Raw genomic sequence first — 24,462 nt, forward strand, 5'->3', positions numbered from 1 at the left:
GGGAGGGATGAGGGAGGGATGAGGGGCAGCCCCTGCTGCCCCACGGGCGGTGGCCGCTCCCAGGCTGCCCTCAGCGCGGCCGCCATCACACGGCGAAACACGAGCGGCGCCTCCAGCGCCTGGGCAGAGCAGGGGCACCGCGCCTGGGGGAGGGCTGCGGGAAGGCTCGGTCACAGCAGGCGGCTCTGCGCCGAGCACCGCTCCCGGTGCTCCCGGTGCCGCCCCAGCGCGCTCCCCGCCACCGCCGCCGCTCCGGCCGGGCCGTTCCCGCGCGCCGCCATTGGCTGCCGGGCTGCGACCGGCGGCGCGGCGGGAAAATGGGTGGGGCGAGGCCGCCGCGCCACGTGAGGCCTCGGGCGCGAGGCGAGGGCGCGCAGGGCCCCGATCCCGGTCACCGCCCCCCGCGTCCGCGCCACGAGCTCGGGACTCACCCTCGGGGCGATCCGGCGGCGGCCCGCGCCCCCCTCGGCAGGTACGCGGCGGGCGCGGGGCGGGCGGCGGGGCCGGGCCTGGAGCGCCTCAGGCTGCGAAGGCCTCACGGCGCCCGCTGTGGCGCCCCCTGGCGGACGCGCGGAGGCCGGGGCGGCGGGGCCGGAGGACACCGGGACAGCGCGGGGACAGCGAGGGCTGTCCCGCGGCGCTGCCGGGACGGGCATGGGCACACGGGGCTCTGCAGACATCGCCACATCCCAGCCCCAAACCATTGGGACAGCCCGAAGAGGGCAGGCAGGCGCTGTGCCCCGAGTCCCCAGCAGGACGCTGTGTGTCCCTGCAGGACGGCCATGGCTTCTCCCACAGCCAGCCCGCAGCTGCTGTACCGCAGCACCCGCCTGCTGCGCACGGCCTTCCAGCACCTCCACCAGCAGCAGCAGCGAGCCGACGTCTTCTGCGATGTGGTCCTGTGGGCTGAAGGTGAGCGGGCAGCATCGCCGAGGGAGGGGCCGGCGCGTCTGGGGAGCTGCGGGCAGGGTCTCTGCACCCCCCTAGGACAGAGTGGCGTGAGCAGGAGGGGCTGCAGGGCAGTAACAGCCACCGTTGCTTTGCAGGCGAGGCAGTGGTGGCCCACTGCAGTGTTCTCTCCGTCTGCAGCCCCTTCTTCATGGAGCAGCTGGGCCGGGAGCTGCCCCCCCAGGGTTGCAGGGTGGTGCTGGAGCTGGCGGGGCTGAAGATTGGGGTGCTGCGCAAGCTGGTGCGCTTCTTCTACACTGCCGAGCTGGAGGTCACGCAGGAGGAGGTGCACGAGGTGCTGGCAGCCGCCCGCCGCCTCCGTGTCACCGAGCTCGAGTCACTGCAGCTCTGGGGAGGACGCCTGGTGAGACTGGGACCCCAGCGGCAGCTTGACCGCTCCTGCCTGCATTCCACTCAGGAAGTCTCCCCCGTGGTGGCACCTGACACAGCTGAGCCTAGCAGTGCCAGCTCTGGGGTGTCCCCCCAAAGGCAGCCACACTCTCTGGGGCACACGCACCCCAGCCCCATCGGGCGGATGAGGCTGCGGAAGGTGGAGCGCTGGGGGTGCTGGGAGGTGGTGCGGGATGTGCAGCCCCCCCCTGTCCCTTCACCAGTACCGGTGGGGGATGTGGGGGTGACAAAAGCACAGCCCCCCCAGGATGAGGATGCACGGGAGCAGGTGAGCAAGTCCTCCCCGCCCCAGCAGCCCCCCAGTGCAAACGGGATGCAGCAGCGTGGGGACTCCCCTGTGTCCCTGCAGGGCTGCCAGCAGGCAGCACCCCCAGGGACCCCGGGAAGTGACACCAAGGAAGAGGAGGTGGATGTGGGGACAGGGGAGCTGTTCCTGCCCCCTGGCACAGTCTGCCTCTGGCCCAGTCCTTCATCTGAGTCAGAAGAGGAGGTGGATGTCCTCACCTAGGGGGGGCTGGCTCTGCCTCTCCCCCCACCAGTGCCCACACCCCTTGGGCTGCGTGTCCTTGGAATAAAGGGCTGGAGCTGTGCTGTGGAGTACTGAACTTTATTGGAGATTGGGGGAACAACGGGGTGTGCAGGGAGCCAGGGGTCTGGCAGTGGCAGAGCTGCAGCATCAGGGACGGGACTGGGGCTGGCGGGTGCCCCCCACTTGGTCTCGCCTCTTCATGGATGCTCATGCCACCTGCACCGGTCCTGGCTCGGCTGTGGAGAGAGGGAAGTCAGTCCCGTCCCATCCCATCCCGTCCCGTCCCGTCCCATCCCATGCCATCGCCGCTCACCTGGCCAACGCCTCTATGCCAAACTGCTCTTCAGGGCTTCCACCACGGTCTCTGGCTGGGGAAACTTCAGCTTGCGGGGGGGCCCCTTCCCGATACCGCTCCACAGCTCCACGGCTGTGGAGATAAGGGCGATTATGGCATCAGGGGTGCCGGGGAGCCCCCGCCGCCCCCCAGCCCAGCACTTACTGCTGCCGTCCTCCTTCACCAGAGACACCTCGAAGCTGTTCCTGCGCGGCGGCCGCGGGTTGATGTCCACGGGGAGGTGGGCCATGGCCCCGCGCAGGGCCGCGCTCACCGCCGCCGCGTTGCGCCCGAACACGCGTCAGCTCTTGCTGCGGGGACACGGCGGTCAGCGACCCGGGGGGCACCCAGGGGGCTCGCACCACCCTCGGCACCTCGGCTGCTCACCAGTGCTCGATGACCACACGGGGGCCGATGTCCCCGGGGCCGCCCTCATCTTTGGTCTGGGCCCGCGCCCGCTTCTGCGGGGCTCCCGCTGTCTCCGGTGCCTCGGCCGCCGCCGGCTGCTGGGCTCCGCGCTTCCTCCCGCGGGGAGCCATCCTGGGAGAGCCGAGGCGGTGGAGCCTACACCGGAGCAGGAAGGGGGCTCCAGGAATGCCGCTCTGGGGTGAGAAGGGGTCTCAGGTACCCTGCTGTGAAAGGTGGGTCCATATGGGGACGCTGCTGTGGGAGAGGGCCAGGAAGGGCCAGTCCCCGGCGCTGCGCCATGGGGGGAAGCGAGGGACCCGCGGGGATCCTGCAGTGGAGGGCGGGAAGCGGCTCCGCAGGGATCCCGGCGCGGTGTGCGGCTGGGGAGAGCAGGGAAGCGGGGCCCTGGGGAAGGGAGGGGACAGAGCGGGCCCTGCAGCGGCCGCGCCGCCTCCTACCTGCCGCTGGCCACGTGCCGGGAGCGCGCGCCGCCGGGGCAGCGGGGCCGGAAGGGGCGGGGCCGGGAAGGGCCCGGGAGCCCCCGGTGGGCTCCGGTTCCGCCCGCGCCGCCCCAGCCAATCAGAGCGCGCGCTCCGCACGGGCACCGCCCCCATACGCGGCTCGGGATCGGGATCGGGAACACGGACACGGAGACGGGACACAGGCACGGCACGGACCGTTTATTGTCAGCGATGGATGAGAGCGAGCGTTAACCGAGGCGGGGCCCCTCCTACCGCCCTGCCCGCACGGGGCCGGGGGGCACCGCTGCTTTCCCGGGGCTCAGCCGGGACAAGTCCCTACGGAGAGGGGCTCCGAGCAGGGCTGGGCAGGCCCGCGGGGCCGCTGCCACCAGGCGGATGGTGACATAGTGATGGGCGACAGTACAGGGCAGCTTCTACTTGTCCTTCTTGGTCTCCTGAGGCGCAGCCGCCGGCACGGCTGGGGGCTCCTCAGGCCCCTCCTCCCGCGGCTTCGACTGCTTCTTGGCCTTCTGGTAGAGCTCGTTGAGGTTGAACTCCCGGATCACATTCTCCTGTGGCCAAGAGGTAGCATCAGCACCTCGTGCTCCCCGCTTCTTCCCAGGCACAGGCTGGGCAGGGGAACAGAGGGCTGGAGGGTCCCACGCACCTCAGAGAAGGTCCAGGACACAGCCCGGCCCTTCTTGTCGATCTGCGGTCGCCGCATGATCTCTGTCCCACCCTGGAAGAGGATGAGGGTGGGCAGCTGCTTGGTGAGAGGCGAGGTGCTGACCTTGTACCTGTGTGAGGACGAGCCAACAGTGACCCTCGGGCGGCCTGAGGGTCACAGGGACTGCCCCAGAGTGAGCCCTGCTTGCCCAGGCTGCGTTCCCCACACCTGGTGCTGACGTCCGTGTACCGGCCAACATCCACCTTCCCAAACTGGAGTCCTGAGCAGTTGTACCTGGGCAGGATGGGGACACGAGGCTGTGAGGGATGCAGGGGACCACAGGCCCCCTTACCCACCAAGATTCCAGTGGGTGCCACTCACTTGAGAGAGAGGTCGGCGAAGATGGGGGCAAAGGACTGGCACTCACTGGACCAGTTGGCAAAGAACTCAACAATCCATGTCACCCGCTTGTCCCTCTCCAGCTCCTCCTGCCACAGGGCATGGGCTTAGAGGGGGGTGGGCAGAGCCCCCCAGAAGCCCCAGGGCTGGGGAGATACTCACATCGATGGTCTTGTCACTGAAGTACTTGATGTATTCAGGGCCCATGTAAAGGGGTGGCTTGCAGGTCATCAGGAACACTGGAATGACAGCACCCTGAGCCCCCCAGTGCCACGAGGGCCTGGGACAGAGCTCCTCCACCCCAGAGCAGCGAGGGGGAGCCAGGACAAGGCGGATCTAGGGCAGGAAGACGTGCAGGCTCACCTATGCAGAGCGTGAGGTAGAGCAGCCCCATGCGGATGTCGAGGCGGAAGAACAGGATGGCGTTGGCCACTTTGCTGAACATGAAGATATTCCCGATGTGCTGCTCCACGGTGACTGTGATGTGGAGACAGGAATAAGGGATGGGGCCAGATGCCCCCAGAAGGCTGGGGATAACTTCAGGGAGGGCTGGATGTGGTCCTCCAGACACCACCCCACTCAGCTCCTTGGAGGAGACCCCATAAGCAGCCCCAGCCCCCCAAGTCCCCCTGACTCACTGGAGCGCCGGTTCTTCATCATTACAATGGCGCTGAGGAACATGAGGATCTCCACCTCCCTCTGGCACAGAAAAGGGACAGCATGAGCTGGAAGTGCCCAGGACACCTTGGAGCCAGAGGGGCCTGTGGCCATGCCAGGCCCTAAGGCCCGGCCAGAGCCCAGAGCCCCCATCCCTGCCGGGGGAGAACAGCGAGCACAGGGGCCGCCCTGGGGCCATGGGCTCGACCAGAGCCTGGGGGGACCTTTGGGCTGTAGGGCGACACCGCAGAGCAACGCCAGGGGCTACCGGGCATCTCCTCCCTCAGCCAGGCCGGGGTGCTGTGACAGCAGGAGGGGAGCCAAGCCAGGGCCGGGGGTGTGGGGACAGGCCCGGGGACAGCCCAGGGATGCGGGGAGAGGCCCGGGGACAGGCCGCGCCACCTCACCCAGTCAAAGTCACACGGGTTGCCATCCTCCCGCTGCGAGGGCAGCCCACGGCAGAGCGGCGGGACCTTGCGCACGAGCAGGAAAGCGGCGGCGAGCAGCGCGGAGAGCGGGTAGTAGGGCTGGGCGAGCCATCGGCAGAGCCCGGGCAGCCCCCACAGCAGCGCCAGGAGCGGCGCCACCACCGCCATCTTCCCTCCGCCCCGCTCACTGCCGGGGGGCGGGGCCAACCCGCGCCGGCCAATGGCGAGCGGCGAGGCGGGCGTTCCCGTGGCCGCGCGGGCCAATGAGAGGAGAGAGAAAAGCGGCCAATCAGAAGGCTGGGACGAGTCTCCCATAGCAACGGGAGGCAGGACGGTGTAGGGGCGGTGCTCGGCCAATGGCGGGGCGGGGCGGCCCCGCGCGGGGCACGCCGGGAATATGGAGAACTTCTCGGCGCTGTTCGGCGCGGCGGAGCCGCCGCCCGCCGCCGCCGCCGCGCTCGGCCTCGGCCGCCGCGCCGCCACCGGGCGAGGACGCGGCCCGCAAGGCCGCCGCCGGCCCCTTCTACCTGCTGCGGGAGCTCCCAGGTGCGGGCGGGCCGCGGGGCGGGGCGGGTGCCGCGCTCGGCCAATCAGCGCGGCGGAACGCGGTCGCGAGGGGAACTGACGGCGCCAGGAGCCAATGAGGCTGCGGGGGCGGGGTCTCGCAACGCGCGGTCCGGTGGGGAAGTGGGCGGCGGGGGGGTCCCCGGGGCCGGGATCCCGGTGCTCGGGGGGTGCAGGGGGTCCCGGAGCCTAGGCTCGTCCGGGGAGAGGGGTCTGCGGCGTCTTCGGGGCGTTTCGCCCTCCCCAACTCCTCCCGCGGCCGCACAGGCACTACGGAGCTGACGGGCAGCACCAACCTGATCACACACTATAACCTGGAGCACGCCTACAACAAGTTCTGCGGGAAGAAGGTGAAGGAGAAGCTCAGCAACTTCCTCCCCGACCTGCCCGGCATGATCGACCTGCCCGGCTCCCACGACAGCAGCAGCCTGCGCTCGCTCATCGAGAAGCCGCCCATCTGCGGCAGCTCCTTCACCCCGCTCACGGGTGCCATGCTGACCGGATTCCGCCTGCACGCCGGCCCGGTGAGCCCCGGGGCCTGGAGCCGGGGGGGTGGGAGGTGCCCGGCGTGGCCTGACCAGCCCCTTTTCTCCACAGCTGCCTGAGCAGTGCCGGCTGATGCACATCCAGCCGCCTAAGAAGAAGAACAAGCACAAGCACAAACAGAGCCGCACGCAGGACCCCGTCCCCCCAGGTAAGCGTGCCACAGCCGCCCCCCTGCTCCCCTTCAGCACCGGCAGAGCATCGGCTCAGCCGGCGCTTCTGCTTCTCCAGAAACCCCCTCGGACTCCGACCACAAGAAGAAAAAGAAGAAAAAAGAGGAGGATCCAGAGCGGAAGAGGAAGAAGAAAGAGAAGAAGAAAAAGAAGGTGAGTGGCAAGGCTGGGGTCCAGTGCCAGCCCGCGGACCCCTGAGGGGCTCTGTGAGTGGCCATCCCCACGGCACTGCTGCCCAGCAGCTCTCACAGGCTCTGTCTGTCCTTCCTCCACAGAACCGGCACAGCCCGGAGCACCCGGGGGTGGGCAGCTCCCAGGCCAGCAGCAGCTTACGGTGAGGCCACGCCGGTGACGCCCTGGGGATCCCCCGGCCCATGGGAACAGCCCCGGCTGACCCCAGGGACACTGGGGCTGGCCTGACCCCCGGCTAAGAGGACACCCCTGCAGCCCCCCAGGACCAGGGGCACGGACTCCGTGGGTGCTGACCTTGGGCTTTTGTACCTGAAGAACCTGGACCATCAAAGCCTCTTTTTTAGTCACCTTTTAAAGTCTGCTCTGAGGAGGGGCTGGTGGCCGTGGCTGCTGTGACCCTCGGCTGTCACAATGGAGCCCAAACCAAGGTGTCCCTGGAGCGTGCAGGGTGCCCTCCTTTGGATCCCAAACCTCACCAGCACCCACAACACCTTCCCTGGAGCCTCTTTTCCCGTGCCTGGAAAATCCTTACCTTCTGTGGGAGCAGAGTTTGCCTCAAGTCAGAGCCTCCCCAAATGTGGGCCAGGCTCAGCTCTTACCAGACTCCCTTCTCTCTCTCCCTCGGGATGGGGGGGGAAGGCTGAGACCCTGAGGATCAGGAGCCCTGGAGGGGTTGCTCCATCCCTGGACACCAAACAAAGCACACGCACGGCCCCGGGGTGGCTCATTAAATATCCTTTTATTCCTTGTTTTTAAAATGGCTGATAATAATAAAAAACCCTGGCGTGGCTGTGCGGGGCCACGGGAGCTATTGCCGTAGAGAAAGAGTCCGGTAGTGCCGGCAGGGCTTTGGGGACAGGGAGCACGGGGCTCCTTGGCTGCGTTTTTTTTGGCATGTGATGAGAAAATATTGCTTTCCGGGGATGCACCTGCCTCTTCCCCGAGCGAGCGGAAATAAAAACACCCCTGCGACAGCAACAAACCTCCTCGGAATCATTAACAGAAATAAAAAAAGGCAACAAAACCAACAACCCCCCAACCACAGCCCCTGGGGAAAGAGAACAAAGAGCAAAAACGGCGTGGGGGGGACGCTGGGGCCTTTGTGCCAGCTCGGGCTGGGGGTGTGGGGGTGCTGCCCCCACCCTGGGCCCCCCAAGGGGGCTGGAGGCTGCGGACACCATGGATCAGGGAGGGGAGTGTCCGAGGATGGGTACCTGGCACCCCATGGCTCCCTTCAGGGAGGGAACAGTGGCACCTAGCACCTACCACAGCTCCTTCCATGGGTGCAGGAAGCAGCCCCACGTCCCTCCTTTGGGGACAGGGACAAGGTGGGGGGGCCCAGGCCCTGAGCAGGGTAGTTTCTTCCTCTCTCTGGGTAAGATATATAATTTCTGCTTCTTTTTTTTTTTTTAATATTTATATTTATATATATAGATATTTATATATACACACACCTGGTAACTCGGAAAGAGAAAAAAAATAGAATCCGTAACAATAATAATAAAAAAAAGTATTCTGGTTTAAAAACAATCCGTTCCTACCACGCCAGGCGAGCGGGTGATTGCACAAGGCCCACAAGTGGCTGGCGCAGCCGAGGCGGTGCCGGGGCTGCGGCCCCCCCGAGCCCTCCCCGAGCCCCCCGCGGGTGTGTGCAGCCCCCGTGGCCCGGGGGGCAGAGGGAGGAGCAGGGGGGACCCGCCCGGCTCTCCCGGGAGTCCACAAGTGTCTGGGCACGGCGGGTCCCTGGGGGCTGCCGGGGACGAGGGGAGGGGGCGGCGGCTCTGCCCCTCATACCGAGATCTCGTAGGTGGTGCCCCCCACACCCGAGACCTTCTTGACACCCCCGCGGGTGGGGCTGCTGAGGGGCACCGGCCCCGAGCCCGGTGGGGCCGAGCCCAGGCTCTTGGGCTGCCCGTTGGACTTGCTGTAGGCCGTTCTCATCTGCACCTCATCCCTGCGGGAAGGAAGCACGGACATGGGGTCAGGAAGGGGAACAGGTTGCTGGCAGCCAGCATTACCACAGCCCTGCCCGTCCCAGGGACCACCAGCACCCACTCCAGATTCTGAGGGGCCCATGGGGTGACTGAGGAGGTGTGGGGGGCACCAGCTCTGTTCTGGGAAGAGCAGGAAGATTTCTCTTGCTCTTCCCAGCATCTCTCCCCAGGGAGGGGTGTTCTGCTGCCCCAGGGACGTGGAGGGGCACTGGGCAAGGGTCCCTCCACAGGCCACACACATCCCTGTGCCATCACAGTACTCACTTTGGTGCCAGTAAGGGCTGCAAGGCCACCTCCTCGGTCTCGGGGCCGCCGGCCTGAGAGGCTGTTTTTTGGCTGCTGTAAGACACGGATTTGCCCAGGTGGGGGGCGGCGGGCTGGTCGGGGGAGCCCAGCGAGCGCACCCGCAGCGCCGGCGGGGGCTCGGGCTTGCCGAAGCGGGGCAGGGCCGGGCGGGTGAGCGGGTTCTTGCCCAGGGGCGAGCGCTTCGAATCGTCCGAGGAGGAGCTGGTGCGGGGGGCGTTGCTGGAGCCCGGCGTTGACTGGATGCCCGAGTCCGCCAGCCCCGCGTCCTCCTCCCGGCCCGGGGCCGGCGGCTGCTGCAGCAGCTTCTCCCGCTCCTGGATGGAGGCCACGATGTGGCGGGAGAGATTGTCATAGCGCACGGGCGAGGGCTCGCGCGGCGCCGCGTGCTTGGGGGACGCAGCGCTGGCGAAGCGGCCGTGCAGGTCGGTCTCTCGCTGCTGGGCGATGCGGGCCGACAGGAAGGGCGAGGTGTAGCCCACCGGCGGCTCGGGCTCCGGGCCCGCCTGCACCGACTCGAAGTCGGGGCTGTCGGAGGGCGTGAGCAGGCTGTCGTAGGAGAGGCTGCCGTTGCGCGTCTGGTTCACCAGGCTCTTGTAGGAGGTGGAGGTGGTGCCTTCCGAGCGGATGGACTGCAGGTGGCCCGTCTCAAAGCCCGTGCCCTGGGCCGACTTGAGGCTGGAGGAGCGGGAGCCACTGGAGAGAGGGTCAAAGTGGAAGCTCTTGCCAAAGGTGGGCGAGCGGAAGCTCTCGGGTTCGAGGCTCGGCTCCGATCGGTAGCTGGGCTTGTGGCCGCTGTCACAAATGGAGTTGGGCTCCTTCAGGCTGTTCACTCGGCTCAGCTGAAGGGCAGAGGGGCAGCAGTTACCCACAGAATGACCATGGGGCCCCTGTGCAGCTCCCAATGCACGCCCTAAACAGTTCCCACACCAGGAATGGGGTGGCATCCCCTCGGGAATGGTCCCCTGCGCTGGGCTCAGCCTTACCTTGGCGCTGGTGGAGTGGGGCAGGGCTGCCGAGCTGCTGCTGCTGCTGTAACCAGGCCGGTACTTGTACATGGTGGGAGTCGGGGGGCTGTCCTTGCCTAGCAAGCTGCTGTCTGCGCCGGGAGAGAGGGGCACGCTCAGGGCGGCTGTGGGCAAGGAACGCGCCGAGCCCCACCTTCCCTGCCTCAGAACCGACTCCGAGCCTGGGGCACACAGACCAGGGACAGGGACGGGCTGCAGGGGAGGTGCAGGGGTGGGAGAGACAGACCGGGAGGAAGGGTTGTGCCCACAGCCACATGTGTGGGGCTGGCACTTCCGTGCCCCTGCGGCAGCCCCGGCTGGGTGACACCCTGGGGGTGCACGGCACGGGGGTGTCAGGGAGCTCAATGGGAAGCACACACACCACAGCCCTCAGCGGGCAGCAGGACTGGGCAGCAGACCCCAGGCAGGGCCGGGAGAGCTGTGGGGTCTCCAGCTGCTGCAGAAAGCAGCTGCCACAGGCTCTGCCCATCACATCCCACCTCTGGCCAAGCCCACACGGAGCTGGCCACAGACGCTCTGTGCCGCTGAGCCAGGCCCGCCACCACTTCGCCTCCTCCGTCCTGGCAGCGCAGCGGCTGCAAGGCACAGCTCCTGGTGGCTCCAGACAGCGCCATGCTGGCTCGGCCTCCGGCAGGGCAAAGCTGACTGTGAGCATCCCCTGCAGGCTTCTCCAAGGGCAAGGGGCCACATACACCAGCCCAGGAATGCCGATGTGCTCCAGGTCTGACCTACGGCCCTGGCTCCTGGCCTGCCTGGTGCAGCTCTGGGCTCCCCTCCCAGCGGCTGCCAGGGCCCTGGTGCCCTCCTTACCCTCAGTGGTGGCCAGGGTTAAGTGTGTCCTCAGGCCCGTGTAGCGGCTGAGGTCGGGCTTAGGTGGGGGTGGTGGCTCGGCGTCAGCAGACTGGCTCTCGGTCACCTCCAGGCTCCCCTTGGACTGCAGAGACAAAGCGCAGGCAGGGTCAGGAGGGGCCAAGGCCTCAGGCCCCTCGGGCTGGCAGGGCACAGACAGCGGCGCTGGGGGCTCCCGCTGCCTCCCGGGCCATCCAAAAGAACAGGGGGCAGTGCATGCCCCAGGTGGGTGCTGGAAGTGCCAAGGAGAGGGAACCTCCAGAGGGTGGGGAAGGATGGGAGCAGTAAGGGCAATGGAGGGGGCAAAGCCTCATGTGGTCACTGCCACATGGGAGGGGGACAGTTTCCATCCCACGGGGACATAGAACAAGACAACACGGATTGGGACAGGGAACGTGACCAGGCTCACTCGGTTCTCTACTCACGGATGCAGGCTTGCACCCCTGGGCTCCGTGGAGGGCCCCAGCGCAGGCAGCGCTGGTCCCCACCTTCCTCACCTTCGTCCTTTTCAGCTCTGTCTGGATACCATTGTCCATGATCTTGACAGTGATCTGACCGTCCGACACCTCGGGCCGCAGGAACGGGGGTCTCACCAGCACTGTCTGCTCGGCCTTTGGGCGCCCGAGGTACCTGGGGAATTGGGGGTAGGCAGGTCACGGCCTGGAGCCCGGGATGGAGCAGTTTTTCCAGGGATGCAGAAGCCAGGCTCACCTGGGTGCCGGGGAGCTGCAGAGGACCCGGCTGACGTTCTTACAGCAACCGTTGGTGAAGGGGTTGACGCCCCCGCGGAACTTGCCCGTCACCTGTGGGACAAAGGAATGTCACAGCCAGCCACGCCAGCTCCCTCAGGACACCCCCTCAGGACCAGGACAGAGATATTCTGAGATCCAGCTCCTTTCCCCCCATGGATGCAGCTGCCCCCTCAGTCACCCTGTGCTCTACCTCCCCAGCTCAGGGGCCTCCCCCAGCTTTAATCCAGCCCATCCACACCCATACTCTCCTGGGAAATCCCAAAATGTATCCATAGGTGGCCTGGCCAGGCTGGCAGTCCCCCCACAGTCCCTCGGACGTACCTGTTCGTTGGTAGTGCGGCCCCTGGCCACGAGCACCACATGGAAGCCTGTCAGGCCAGCGACGGGAATGAAGAAGAGCCCAGCCACGCACATCACCACCATCCTGCCGCAGCCAGATAAGGAGCAGCCACAGCCCCGCTCGGCACCGCGCCGCCCCCAGACCCCACCACGCCCTGCCCACTCCCAGTGCCCAGGAGGATACGTGACGGCCATGCGGACACCGGAGAGCTCCTCCACCTGGTACAGGACGTAGAGCAGCCCGAAGCCGAAGACGCCCATGATGTGCGTGGTGAGCGACAGCAGGAAGAGGAAGAAGTAGCGGTAGTTGCGCCGCCCGATGCAGTTGTTGACCCAGGGGCAGTGGTGGTCGAACTCCTGCCGGGGATGGGGCTCGGTGAGGGGGTGCTCGGGGGGCTCCCTGCCCCGTGGGGGGCTGGCGGAGGCCCCGGCAGCTCCTCACCTCCACGCAGTTGTCGCAGACGCTGCAGTGGGAGCAGCGCGGCGGGCGGTAGAAGCGACAGGTCGCGCACCACTTCATGCGCACCTGGATGCCCTTGATCTCCACCGTCTTGTACAGCGGGGCCCGGAAATCGTCCTCTTTGTCCTCGTCCTCCTCAGCTGATGGGGACACCCCGGCATGGCGTCAGGGCCCAGCTAGGACAGGCTTCTGCCTGCCCAAGCCGAATGCTCCCAGCATCACCTTCCTGTCACCTGGCACAGGGACAGCCAGGGACCCCCAAACACAGGCCAGGGGGGGCTCTCCCAGGCCCTGCTCCAGAATCCTGGCATTGCCTGAGCCCCAGGGACCCAACCTGGGATGCTGAACCCAGAGCTGCCATCCCTGTAGCACTTGTCACTGCCTGATCCCACCGGGCAGGGTGAGGAAGGCTCCTCGCCAGCCTTTTGGGACCCAGAAATCCCCTTTACCTCGGAGGAAGGGTGCAAGGAGGCAGCTCTTCCCAGCCAGAGCCAGACTCACCTCGTGGGAATATGCCCGGGTCCATGAAGGTGGCCATGCTGAAGTTGGCCAGCACGAAGAGGAAGACGATGGCATTGTAGGCAGGGATGATGGGGGACACATAGAGACTGAGCCCCGGGCACCTGCGGGCACAGCAGCCGTGAGACCCTCGGACCCTCACTTGTGTCGCTCCCGCCGCCTCCCAGCAGCGCATCCACACCCACACTGCAGCCACTTCTACAGCACAGCCTGACCCTGGCCTGGGGAGCACCTGGGGACCACAGTGGGACGTGCTCCAGGCATCCTTCAGGGAGCAAAATTCCCCTTCGGGACCCCACTGGAGGGTCCCACAGAGCAGTGGTGCTGGGAACAGGGAAAACCAGGCCAATGGCATGGGGGGCACCCAGGGGACCTGCCAGAAAGCAGGATGTCATCCTCCCTGTGCCCCACCAGCTGCTCGGGGGCAGACGGGACCCTGTGAGGGGACATGAAATCAGCACCAGCTCCCGTGCCTCCAGAGCCACTCATGCTCCTCACATCCCACGGACAGCTCCAGCAGGACATGGGGACCCCAGCCAGCACCCCAGCCAGCACCTCCAAAAAAGCCATGGGAGCACAGTGAGGGAATCACCCTGCTCCCTCCTGCCCCAGCGGGCAGGCTCAGGAGAGCGGGCTTCCCCCTTGCAGGCGCCAGCGTAATTCCCTAATCTGCTTTGCTGCTGGGATTTAATCCCACAGATCTAGGGCAGCATCTGTCCCTCTCTTCCCCCCACCGGGCTAAGTGCCGATGGATTTAGGTGGCCAGGGCAGAGTGGGGCTGGGCAGGCAGGGTGACATATGGTGCCACCACCGTAATCCCCACAGGTTGGGGTGAAGGGGCAGGCGCTGGCCCCGTCCCCTCCTCCACCACCACCCACAGAGACGGGTCCCATCGCCAGGCGAGGCAGCCCCGTCCTGTCACAGCAGCTCCCAGAGCCATGCCAAGGCTCCAGCTGGTGCAAGGCTCTGTCCCAGTTCAGGGCCCTGAGGAGGGCAGGGGGCACCCCCGGGTGAGGAGCAGCAGCTGTGCCAGGGGGAAGTGCCCCGGCAGGGCAGAAGTGGGCACACCCTTCCAGCACACACCTGGCAGCACAGAGGGCGAGGTGGGCAGGGCGCTCCCGGCACTGGGCATTGCTCTGTGCCCCAGGGAGAGTGGGAATCATCAGTGGGATCTGCTCTCACAGGCCAAGGCTGAGGCTGCCCCCATCCAGGCACAGGGATAAGAGAGCAGGAGGGCACTTTTGGTTGCTGGGCATTCCTGGCAAGGAGGACAGCATGGCCAAGCCACCCAGCACACTCATCTTCTTCTTCCTCCTCCTCCTCCTCTCTGGCCCCCCCAGGCCCCACACACCACACCACGCTTCTCCTGCAGACCACCTTCCCCAAAGCCTCTTCCCCCTCGTTCCTGAGGAGCTGCCCTGCTGGGCACCCTGGGCGCTGCCTCCCTGCTCCATATCAGGCTGGCATCTCCCAGGATGGCATCTCCCAGGATGGCATCTTGGCATCTCCTGGCCCAGCCCCCCGAGCTCTGCCCCGGGCTGGGGAGCGGCTCCTCCAGCAGCACCACCAGCCATGCCGGCCCTGCCGCCTCCGGTGGAAGCCAGCCAGGCAGATTCTCTGCAGCTGGGACAGGCTGGAGAGGAGAAGTCCTCTCCAATCTGTGCCCCAAAACCCTTGGAGATCAGTGCTGGAGGCACAGGACCTATGTGACAGTGCCAGGCCACACCCCGAGCAAGGGAGGAATCACAGAGTCATGGAATCACAGAGTTGTTCAGGTTGGAAAAACCCTCCAAGATCAATTCCAACTGCTTCCCCAGCACTGTCAGGGCCACCACTGAACCATGTCCCCAAGTGCCACAGCCACATGTATTTTGGTGACTCCACCACTGCCCTGGGCTGAACAACCCTTTCCATGAGGAAATTTTCCCTAACATCCAAACAAAACCTCTCCTGGCACCACCTGAGGCCGCTTCCCCTTGTCCCATCACTTGTTCCTTGGAAGAAGAGCCCAACCTCACTTGGCCACACCCTCCTCTGAGGGGGTTGTAGAGAATGAGGACACAGGAGAACCAAGGACCCCATGTCCCTGAGCTGAACTCCTACTTTAGAGAAGCCTCCTGGCTCTGCTCTCTGCTGGACTCCGACTCTCCAGGGGGCTCCGAGGAGCCCTAAAAGCAGGAAATGCCCTTCCAGAAACCCTGTGGAAGGAGCTCCTCTTTCCAGGAAAGGAAATCCCAGCCCAAACCTTTGCTTGAAAGAGACGGAGGGGAGCCAGGAAGACCCATGCCCGGGCAGTCATCCCACACAGGGAGCAGCCAACAGCGCGGCTGAGCCAAGCACAGGGCCTGGATCCTGAGACAGAGCCCAGGCAGGCAGGGAAGGATCCAGCTGCCTCGGAAAGCTCTGGGGCACACAGGGAGGCAAAGACCAGGGGAAGGGAACATCTCTGTGCTGTCCCAGCAGTCAGCCCTTCCTGGAGGAACACACAGCTCTCAGGGCAGGACAGTGCCCAGCAGGTCCCTGGGCTCAGACACACTGACAAGACCCCCTAGGTGGGATTCACGGGCCAGGGCAAGCACAACACCCTCCCTAGGGAACACCAGGACCTGCTGCCTTCCTGGCTCCCTCACACGCAGGGACCCTGTGTCATGGGAATCCCCTCAGACCCAGACCACCCGGTGGCACCATGCTGGTGACCCCAAAACCAGGGAGTCACCTCCTGGGACCATCCCCACCCGCTGGAGGGATCAGGGCCCTCCGCAGGGAGCAAAGGTGCTGCCCATCCCTGAGGGAGCCTCCTTATCAGGAGAGTGATGTGTTCCTGCCTTTTGCTCTCCTGAACAGAGAGTGTGGGGCTGCAGGCGCTGCCTCGAGCCCAGGGCACACAGGGCAGGAGGAGCAGGAGCAGGGAGGCTCCTCGCCATCACCAGCCACGCAGGTCCCGCAGCACCCATCGGGTTTCCCCTCAGGATCAGGATGCAACACGCTCATGGCCAGAGGAGCTGTTGGGACTTGTCCCTGGCAGCACATGAGAGGACTTGGGGAACCTCGGGCACCATGAGTCACAGCGGGATGAGACGGGCTTTTTGCTACCAGTCACGCCCGGAGAAGCCTGTCCCTCCCTGCTGGCATCCCTTCCCCAGCCCCTCAGCCCCTGCAGTCTCTCAGGCACAGCCTCCCTGCCTGTTCCCCGGGCTCTGACCCACGGGCTCTCCAGCTCTCCAAAAGCCTTGGCACAATCACAATTCCTGCTCACCCTGACCCTCACACAAGTTTGGATCTGATTGGGAGCAGGCATGGCACTGTGTCCCAGTGGCACTGCCAGCCCCAGGGAGGGGACAAGGAACCTGAGAGCCAATTGCACCAGAAGCTGGGACCAGCCAGTGGGGAGATGCAGGAATGGACAAATGGTTCCCAAGGGGCAATTTCTATCCTAAATCAGCACCTGTCTGAAAGCCCAGCAAGGCTGGGACCCCCACTCATCCCAGGGGGAAGCAGGGACATCCCCTCTCCTGCTGCCCCTCCCTCCAGGGCAACCAGCCTCATGGCCATGTGCACAGCAGCAGCTCCTAATTAAATTAATCAATTAAAGAGAGTTCTTGGCCCAGAGATACAAATCCTGGATGGATGAAAAGGCATCCAGTGGATAGCCTGGAAGCAGCACAACTGGAGCCTTAAGAGTCATGCGGACCCCCTGGCTGCTCCCTCTTTTGGGGAGGTCTCCCAGAGCCCACCCTCACAGCTTCCATTGCACTTCCCAAAGAACCAGCCTTAGGCTGGATGCTGACAGGGGCAAGGGGGTCAGCAGCCAGTTTGCTGCTGACCAGGCAGGGAAGGAGCACAGTGGCCCCCAGGACCATGCAGGCGGCAAACCTCGAGCCCCACGTCCCTGCCAACCTGCTCCAGCACCAGGCAGACGCTGTCCCAAAGGAACCATCCCGTGGGGAGCAGCGTGGCTCCCTCACTGCCGAGCCCGTGTGAACGCCGTGCCCGGGGATTAATGGGATGTTCTGGAGTTGGATAAACAACATTGCTGACCTGCAATTACAGCGACCTGCCCAGGTGCTCCTGCCCCGGCCAAACCTGCTCCACGGCGCCGGCTCCGGCGCTGCCTCTCACCGCCCGCTGATAAGCGGCTGCTCCCGGCACTGCTGGCACCCAGGGCTGGGATGGGCTCGGGGTCCAGCCGTCCGGCAGCCACTGTGCCAAAACAGAGCCAGCCTGTCCCCTAAGGTCACACACGGGGTGGCACACACAGCTTGGAGGGCACCGCCCGTTTCCTCTGCTTCTCCTTCATCCCCTGGCACAGGAGCAAGAGTCAGCGACTTCCACAGGCATCTGGCAGCCTGGAGCAGCCAAACCCCGAGCCCGGGAGCCTGGTGACCGCTCGGTGTCCCAGCAGGGGACAGCCAAACGCTGCTGAGTGACACCACCAGCTGCGCCGGGCGCTGGACGGGGCGAACCAACCCCGCTCCCCTCTTTGGTTGTCAAGATCCCCTGTTCCTGCCCAGCGGCTGCCAAAGCCACGGTGACCTTTCCGGCACCAATGGCTCCTTCCCAGGGAGTGGCAGCAGCCATGGCACCTGTCCCTTTGGCCTCCCGCAGCTCCAGCTGACTCCTGTGGCCCCAGCAACAGGGAGTGGGAGAGGCTCCCTGAAGCAGAGGGTGCAGGTCCTTCCCGCACCCTGCCAGGACCCCAAACTGAGACCCCTGCTGAGACCCCGGGGATGCCCTGCAGGATCTGGTAGCCATTCCAGCTGCCATGCTCTGGCTTTCCTGCCTGGCACACTGTGCCATGGTGCCAGCCCAGCTGAATCACTCTCTGCCAGGCTCCCTCAGCACCTTAGGGGTTCTGCTCCCCGGCCTGTCACCCCTCTGAGCACTGAGACACGTGTCACCAGGCAGGAAAGAGCAAGAGCCCAGGGATGTCACCACACTTCTCTAGCACCCAGCACCATTTCCCAGCCCGGTGGGCCCCCCAAGGCCTCTGTGACCTGCTGGCCATTTCCCTCTCCAGGGACATGGAAGCCTCGTTGCCCCAGGGCAGGGGACAGAACACAGCAAGTGATCTGCACAGGGGTCAGAGTTCTCCTCCCTGAACTTTCCTTTGTGGCTCACAAATCAATTACGAAACTAAAAATAACACGTGTCCTGCCCCAGCCCACCAATCCACCCCGCCTGGCTCCAAAGGAGAAAGTGATCCATGCGTTTTCCACCCACAGGTCACAAACCAGTTCCCAACCCAGCTGACCTGGAGGAGCAGTGCCTCACCAGGACTGCCACATGCAGCTTCCCCTGGGAAAACTCATGGAGTAAATGGCTCCCGCTGTGGCTGCAGCACCCAGAGCACAATATCCCCCTTCCCTCTGGGAGGAAATCCCAGCTCCTGTTCCCTGTCCTCGCTGGCCCTCCCCACTCTGGCCCAGCAGCAGGGACTCACGTGAAGGCGAAGAAGAGGGTGGTGGCTCCCACTAGGAAGATGGCAGCGGCGGAGACCGGGACGTACTTGCTGGGTTTGAATCTCTTTCCAGAGGCTGCTGGCATGTTGGAGCTGTGGTGGGGGGTCCGCCCCGCAGCATAGCCCAGGCCCCAGGGGACTCAGAGCAGGATGAGAAGGGGAGGGGGACAGGGGCTGACCCCTACCCTGCCCCCACGCCTGCTCCTGGGGTGAGCTCCGACCAGGACTGACAGTCCGGAGAAGGGTCTGGAGCAGGAGGCCCAGGAAAGGAGCCCACTCTAAGCTCTGCCCTGTGAGAGCTCACGGGCACAGGGAAGGAGGGTTAAAAACATTAAAAATTCACAACAGAGAAGGGAACTTGGGCTCAGGACAACCGTTGGAGTGGGAATGCTGAGAGCCCTTCCAAGCCTCAGTCCAGGCAGCAGTCCAGAGGGAGCAGGACTCCCACAAGCAGGCTCTGAAGGGAGGGAATTCCCCAGGCTCGGGCAGGGTGCTTCCCACCCAGCCAGCACCCCGAGAAGAGCACAGGATCAGCAAACTGCTTGCAAAAAAGCCACTCCGGGAGCCTCAGGGCAGCCACTTCTCCTTTTTAATCCGCCTCTGCTGTGCTGCTGCCCCCGGTGCTGCACGGGAGGAGGGGGTGGTCTCCAAGCAATCCCAGCTTCCTCACGGAGCTGCCTCCTCCTCCTCCCCTCGCTGGAAGGGTCACAGAAACACTCTCCCTGATTTCACCGGGATCTGGGGCTGGCTGGCGGTGACCGTTTAATTTTATTTATTTCTCTCTTGTCTGTTAAAGCCGAGGAACAGCTGGTGCAAGGTTGAGCTGTAAATCCTTTTTTTCGAGGGGGGTGGCGGGGAAGGTCTGGCGGATTGTGGGTTTTCCTACTTGCTCCTTTCTCCTGATCCCCCAGGCCCTTCCATGGGCTCAGTATCCACTTGGCGGTTGGGGAGCGACAGGAATTTCATTAAATCTTCTCTGCAGCAACCATTTCCCAGCAGGTGAACGGGAAGGGGGTGTTCAGGGAGTGCCTTTACAACCCCCGCAGACACCAAAGGGTGGAAGTGGTGCTGAGCAGCTCTGTGTCACCCATGGCCTGGGCAGTGTGGGGAGAAGACTCAGTTTGTTCCAAACAGCTCCATTTTTCCCTTCCCCTTCCTCGGTTAAAATCCTTCTTCATTCATCCATCCATCCGTCTTTAAAAAAAAAACTACATAAAACCATTAAAACTCGAAGTCTGGTGTGCCACAGCTCACCTGGAAAAAACAGCAACAGAAATTAGCATGGCAAGAAAAGGGATGGAGCCGGCTGTCATTAGCCACAGCAGGCTGGCCACGGCGTCTCCCGTCCCAGCCCAGGGGCACTGGCTGCTGCAGGAACTCCAAGCCACCCCCTTTACCACCCTGAGCCCTGGAAGGACTGGAGGGACACCATGAATTCCTTCCTGCAGCTCCGGCTCAAATCCCAGAACCAGCGAGTGCTGGCTCCCTGAGGGGCAGGGGCTGAGCAGAGACTCCAGGACTTAACACAAGGGTGGAGACCACAGGAGGAAAAAACATCCAGGAATCTCACCCCCTTCCCTGGAGGGCAGGAGACAGCGGAGGCACATGGAAAACATCAATCCCATGATTGTAAGTGGCCTTTGCAGCTCTGGATTCATCAGGAACTGCAGTGCCAACACAAGGAAGAGTGGATTTGAAATGACAGAGCTCAGGGCTGGATGGGATATTGGGAAGAAATTTTTCCCTGTGAGGGTAGTGAGGCCCTGGCACAAGTTGCCCAGAGGAGCTGTGGATGCCACATTCCTGGAAGTGTCCAAGGCCAGGCTGGATGGGGCTTGGAGCAAACTGGGGTAGTGGAAGATGTCGCTGCCCATGGCCCTGCCCTGCCCCAAGCAGCCACAAGCCCATCATCCATCATATCCCACCACTTCCTGCTGCTACAGCCACCACTCCTCACCTTGTCACCGTCTGTCACCACCCTCCCCTTGCTGCCTCCATGGCACTGCAGGTCCAAGCGCAGCCTACAGCTCACTCCTTTCTCCCTTCCAGCTTTCTCTGCCTCCCCAATTTCTCCTTGGGAGTGGGCAGGGAACTCTCTAGTGCTGACTAACCACGAGTGAAGGTTGGGAGAGCTGTGGCACCCAATTAAAGGCAGCTTTAATGACAAGGATGTGTTACCACCAAGTGGGTTCAGCCCCAGCTCACGGCCACTCTGCCTGACTCACCCAGGAACAGCTCCTGCCACTCGGCCTCTGCAGGACCAAAGCTCAACTTCCCACCCCAAGGCTTCCCTACCCTTGGGAGTGAGAGGGAATGTGGGGCCAATGCTCTGCCCGGCAGGGAATGTGCAGGATTCACCTGGCAGCAGCTCCTGAGCGGGGCCAATTGAAGAGTAACACCAGGGAAAGTTGTTTTCCGTAGCAAGGACAGAGTTCCCTGGAGAGCAGCAGTTTCCCAGCCCCGCTCTGCCTGTTCGGGGAAGAGCCCAACACCCCACAGTGCCGAGCCCAACAGCAATTCCAGGGATGGGCTATCGGAAGTCCAGGCCTGACATCAGGGCTGATTGCTTTAGCAGGAGCAATCTGCTCCCAGAGCAGCCGGCCCTTTGAACGCTCCGCCATGGAGGCACGGCCACACCTCGGGTTCAAACAGACGCTGCCAGGCAGAAGGAGCTGTTCCCTGATAATTCCTCCTCCGGAGATCCCCACCCTGCCCTCGCAGGGCGCCGTGGGCACGCGCCTCGTGGCTCTGCTCTGCCCCAGCCCTCCCAGCCAGAGATCCAGGAGCTCCAGCCTTTCCACAGGCTCCCTGCAGAGCTGTGCGTGCCAGAGCCAGCTCCCCATGGAATCAGCTACCCATGGGACAGGCTCATGAGCAGGGGGAGAGCCCCAGGGCTGTCATAAGTGACACCCCAGCGAGAAGCAATGGAAATGCATCCCTGCTCCAGCTGCCTGTGCCCGGAATAACTCCACAATTCATCAAACAGGAGGCTGCTGAGCCCATCCCGGCTCCCAGAGCCACCACACTGCTCCTGGGAATGCTTTCCTGATCCCCCTGGCATGCTGAGACCCCGCAGGACCCCCAGCCCTGCTGCAGAGCCTGGAGAAAAAGCTGTGAAAGTGTGGGATCTCTGCTCTGCAGTCCTTAAGGGGTGCAGGAGAAACACAAGGAAAATCCACCCCAAATTCCCACAGATTACACTAATTCAGGCCCCAATTCTCCCAAACACACATATTCTTTTCCAGCCCTCCCCTTTCCCAGCCCTACAACCTGCCCACCTCCGGCCAGCCAACCCTTCCTTTCCCTCCACCTTTGTCCCAAATCCTCTGTCTCACTGGCCACTCTGTCCCTATCTATAAAGTCCACTCACAGATTTCCCTGCTCCAAAGAGCCCTCAACTCATCTTGCTTACCTGTGGCCTACATGGGCTCTGCTCTTGCCTCCCATTCCCTTCTGCTCTTTCCTCCCATTCCTTTCCCTCTGCCAATTCCAGCCCAGCAACTCCTCCTCTCCTGCTGCTCCTCCAGACCTGCCCTGCTCCTTCCTCCCCCAGCGCCTGTGTCACTGCTCACTCCCCCTTCCCTCTCCCTCAGAAATTCCACCTGGTTTTCCCATCCCAGCACCTCTTTTTTGGAGCACTTTCCCAGTTCCGCTCTGCTCAGCCACCTCTGGAGCAGTCATCTCCACTCTCCAGGGTTTCCCTCCACTCATACAGGGGAGCTGCTCCTGTTTCCTTCATCTCCATTTCTGGGGATTCCTTTTAATTCCAAATTCCCTCCCTCGGGATATCTGCAAGCATGACTGCTGCCACCTTCCATTTCTCTGAGCCTGCATCTCCTTTTCTTGGTTCAAGGCCTTGTAAAGCCTCACTGATTTCCTCCCTTTACTCCCTGCCATCCCTGTGCTCTTCCTTCCCACTCCACTCTGCTCATCTGCTCCAGCTCCTCTCCAGCCTTCCCACACGTAGCCAGATGCTCCATGCCTTGTCCCTTCTGGGGCAGGAGGTGCTCCCCACATCTACTGGGATGGGGACACACGTGTCCCCAGCTCCCAACATTCCCCCCTCTCTCACTTCAGCTCCTCACTCTGCTGCTGCCCGGGAAGGCCTGGATGCACCTCGGCATCAACCACAGGGATCCTGCCACCCCTGGGATCCACGGCACAGGCAGGACAGAGCTCCCTCTTGGTTACCGGCTCCCAAACCTGTGCCACCCGCCGGGATCCGCAGCTCCCGGTGGACCTGCCCCGATCCAGCCAAGTTCCCATGGCGCAGGGCAAATACACAAACAATTCCTTCCACGTGAGGCAACTCCCAGACAGGGCAGATCCCGGCTGCACGGAGACGGGATGTGCTTCACCTGTTCCCACTCTGTTTTGATCAGCTGGAGTTCCACAGAGCCATTCCAGAGCTCGCTGCCCGGCACCGAGAGTGAGGGGCAGCCAGGGAACAAGGAACTCCCTCCTCCCTCTGCTCACCCTGTCCTTGCACAACCAGCTAACATTTCACACTCCAAAATCCATCAGAGAAAGTGCAAATTTTCACAAAACTGGGCACTGTGGCCGGAGCAATGCCAGCGTGAGATCCCCACTGGTCACAGGAGCACCTGCCCCAACAGGGCAGCTGGGGACACCTCCCTGCTCTTAAATCCAAAGGAGGATGCAAGCAATGCACACTTGGCCGCCCCTCGGCTCCAGGTGCACCCCTGCACACCTGCCTTTCTCCCAGGTGGATGTACAGAAGGATCAACATGGAGAAATAGTCCACTGCAGACAGCCAGAAAGCTGGAATCACTCCACGCTTATCTCCTGCCCAGGGCTTACACCGCTCCCATCCTCCTTCCGCAGCCCATCCCGCTGGTTTACACGGGATTAGCCCCATTTTATGGCCAAAGCAGGCGGAACAATGCCTCATCCATTGAGGCCGCATCCCAACGGGCCCCACAGTGAGCAAGGACAGCGCCAGCCTCTTGTCACTGTGCTAGGAGACACCGGGCACAGCGACAGGTGGGAATGTCCCCAGACAGGCCCCTCACAGGGGAGTTCAAGGTCTCCCCTGGGACCCACCCAATCACCACCCCCTCCATTCCCAGATGGGGTTCCTGGCCTCGGGAACCAGCGGGAATAAACGCCTGCTAAAGCCGCACCTGGGCCCAGCGGAGGGACGGTGGTAACTGGATTAAGCTCAGAAAGAGGCTCCAAGATAGCTCTGGCTTTGATCGAGACGAGGCTCCGGTTGTACTTTACACGCCCCAGAAAACCCGAGCAGCCCCAGAGCAGAGAATCCCTGAAGCCAACTCCAGCTCCGTGCCGGGGCGGGAGCCGGCAGATCCGGGGGAACGGCTTCCCAGAGCCACGGGGAGCACAGGGGCAGCCGATCCCCTCCCGAATCGGCGCGCTGAGGCGGGTGGAACCCCGGGCACGGCTCAGGCGTTCGGGAATCCGGGAATTCCGAGGAGAGGCCGGGCTGGACCCGTCCCAGTGCCCCCACAGCCGGGAGCAGGGACGGTGCCGTGAGGAGAGGCCGCGCTGTAAACACGGGCCCCCCTGGGCCGCGGCACAGGCCGAGCTCCGGGGCCCCACAACAGCGCGGTGGCGGCGTTCCCGGGGGCACCGGGGACAGGCCGGCTGCGGGACAGCGCAGGAGTGCCCCCGGCGCTCCCTGCGGCCGCTCCCCGGCCCCGGGCGGGGGAACGAGCCCCGCTCCGGTGCGCTCACCCCGCACCGTGCGCAGGGGCGGCCCGAGCCCGCGGGGCACCGCTCCCCGCCAGCCCCCGGGCCGGCTCCCCGAGGCACAGGAGGAGGTCCCGGTGGCGGCGGGGCCGCGGGCACGGCAGCGGGGGCAGGAGGAAGCGGCGCTCCCGTGCAGAGGCACCGCGACCATGGGGCAGGCGGCCGTGCGGAACGGCGGAGCGGGGCCGCGGCCAGAGGGGCGGGCCGGGCAGGGGTCGGTGCCCGCCGGGGCGCCGTGCAGGGGGGTCCGCGGCGCGGTGAGGGGGCACTGGGGCTCAGCCCGAGCCGCGCGCGGGGGGAGCCGCGGGGGCAGCGG

General features: G+C 64.3%; 5 protein-coding genes across 7 annotated transcripts; 2 read left to right on the forward strand and 3 right to left on the reverse strand.

Annotated features, from left to right (window-relative positions):
- Nucleotides 1-605: 605 nt before the first annotated feature.
- On the forward strand, nucleotides 606-1,867 carry BTBD18 (BTB domain containing 18). Its single transcript, XM_041465104.1, has 2 exons — nucleotides 606-912; nucleotides 1,047-1,867. The coding sequence occupies exons 1-2, from the start codon at nucleotides 783-785 to the stop codon at nucleotides 1,865-1,867; spliced, it is 951 nt and encodes a 316-aa protein (XP_041321038.1). The 5' UTR covers nucleotides 606-782.
- An 83-nt stretch (nucleotides 1,868-1,950) lies between these two features.
- On the reverse strand, nucleotides 1,951-3,199 carry SELENOH (selenoprotein H). 3 transcript variants are annotated; one of them, XM_041465227.1, is made up of 5 exons: nucleotides 3,089-3,199; nucleotides 2,610-2,824; nucleotides 2,388-2,533; nucleotides 2,202-2,315; nucleotides 1,951-2,124 (listed from the first exon to the last, which is right to left on the reverse strand). In XM_041465227.1, the coding sequence occupies exons 2-4, from the start codon at nucleotides 2,759-2,761 to the stop codon at nucleotides 2,215-2,217; spliced, it is 399 nt and encodes a 132-aa protein (XP_041321161.1). In that variant the 5' UTR covers nucleotides 2,762-2,824; nucleotides 3,089-3,199; the 3' UTR covers nucleotides 1,951-2,124; nucleotides 2,202-2,214. The 3 variants fall into 3 exon arrangements, with proteins under 3 accessions (XP_041321161.1, XP_041321162.1, XP_041321163.1); XM_041465228.1 differs by having other exon boundaries at nucleotides 2,610-2,854; nucleotides 3,089-3,185; XM_041465229.1 differs by having other exon boundaries at nucleotides 2,610-2,851; nucleotides 3,089-3,146.
- A 90-nt stretch (nucleotides 3,200-3,289) lies between these two features.
- On the reverse strand, nucleotides 3,290-5,454 carry TMX2 (thioredoxin related transmembrane protein 2). The gene is made up of 8 exons (XM_041465225.1): nucleotides 5,222-5,454; nucleotides 4,796-4,856; nucleotides 4,521-4,634; nucleotides 4,320-4,396; nucleotides 4,140-4,246; nucleotides 3,987-4,052; nucleotides 3,759-3,888; nucleotides 3,290-3,663 (listed from the first exon to the last, which is right to left on the reverse strand). The coding sequence occupies exons 1-8, from the start codon at nucleotides 5,408-5,410 to the stop codon at nucleotides 3,526-3,528; spliced, it is 882 nt and encodes a 293-aa protein (XP_041321159.1). The 5' UTR covers nucleotides 5,411-5,454; the 3' UTR covers nucleotides 3,290-3,525.
- Nucleotides 5,455-5,601: 147 nt separating this feature from the next.
- Nucleotides 5,602-7,699, forward strand: MED19 (mediator complex subunit 19). Its single transcript, XM_041465226.1, is given in 6 exon segments — nucleotides 5,602-5,704; nucleotides 5,706-5,788; nucleotides 6,074-6,330; nucleotides 6,404-6,500; nucleotides 6,581-6,675; nucleotides 6,798-7,699. Coding segments are annotated over 6 exon segments (660 nt in total). The 5' UTR covers nucleotides 5,602-5,639; the 3' UTR covers nucleotides 6,861-7,699.
- On the reverse strand, nucleotides 7,435-19,670 carry ZDHHC5 (zinc finger DHHC-type palmitoyltransferase 5). The gene is made up of 11 exons (XM_041465221.1): nucleotides 18,399-19,670; nucleotides 12,941-13,062; nucleotides 12,422-12,579; nucleotides 12,164-12,336; nucleotides 11,962-12,064; nucleotides 11,600-11,691; nucleotides 11,386-11,518; nucleotides 10,850-10,973; nucleotides 9,998-10,110; nucleotides 8,973-9,853; nucleotides 7,435-8,668 (listed from the first exon to the last, which is right to left on the reverse strand). The coding sequence occupies exons 1-11, from the start codon at nucleotides 18,500-18,502 to the stop codon at nucleotides 8,503-8,505; spliced, it is 2,169 nt and encodes a 722-aa protein (XP_041321155.1). The 5' UTR covers nucleotides 18,503-19,670; the 3' UTR covers nucleotides 7,435-8,502.
- Between the last annotated feature and the right edge of the window lie 4,792 nt (nucleotides 19,671-24,462).

Source organism: Pyrgilauda ruficollis, unplaced genomic scaffold (assembly GCF_017590135.1).
Source record: "Pyrgilauda ruficollis isolate IOZ18807 unplaced genomic scaffold, ASM1759013v1 scaffold187, whole genome shotgun sequence".
Lineage (NCBI taxonomy): Eukaryota > Metazoa > Chordata > Aves > Passeriformes > Passeridae > Pyrgilauda > Pyrgilauda ruficollis.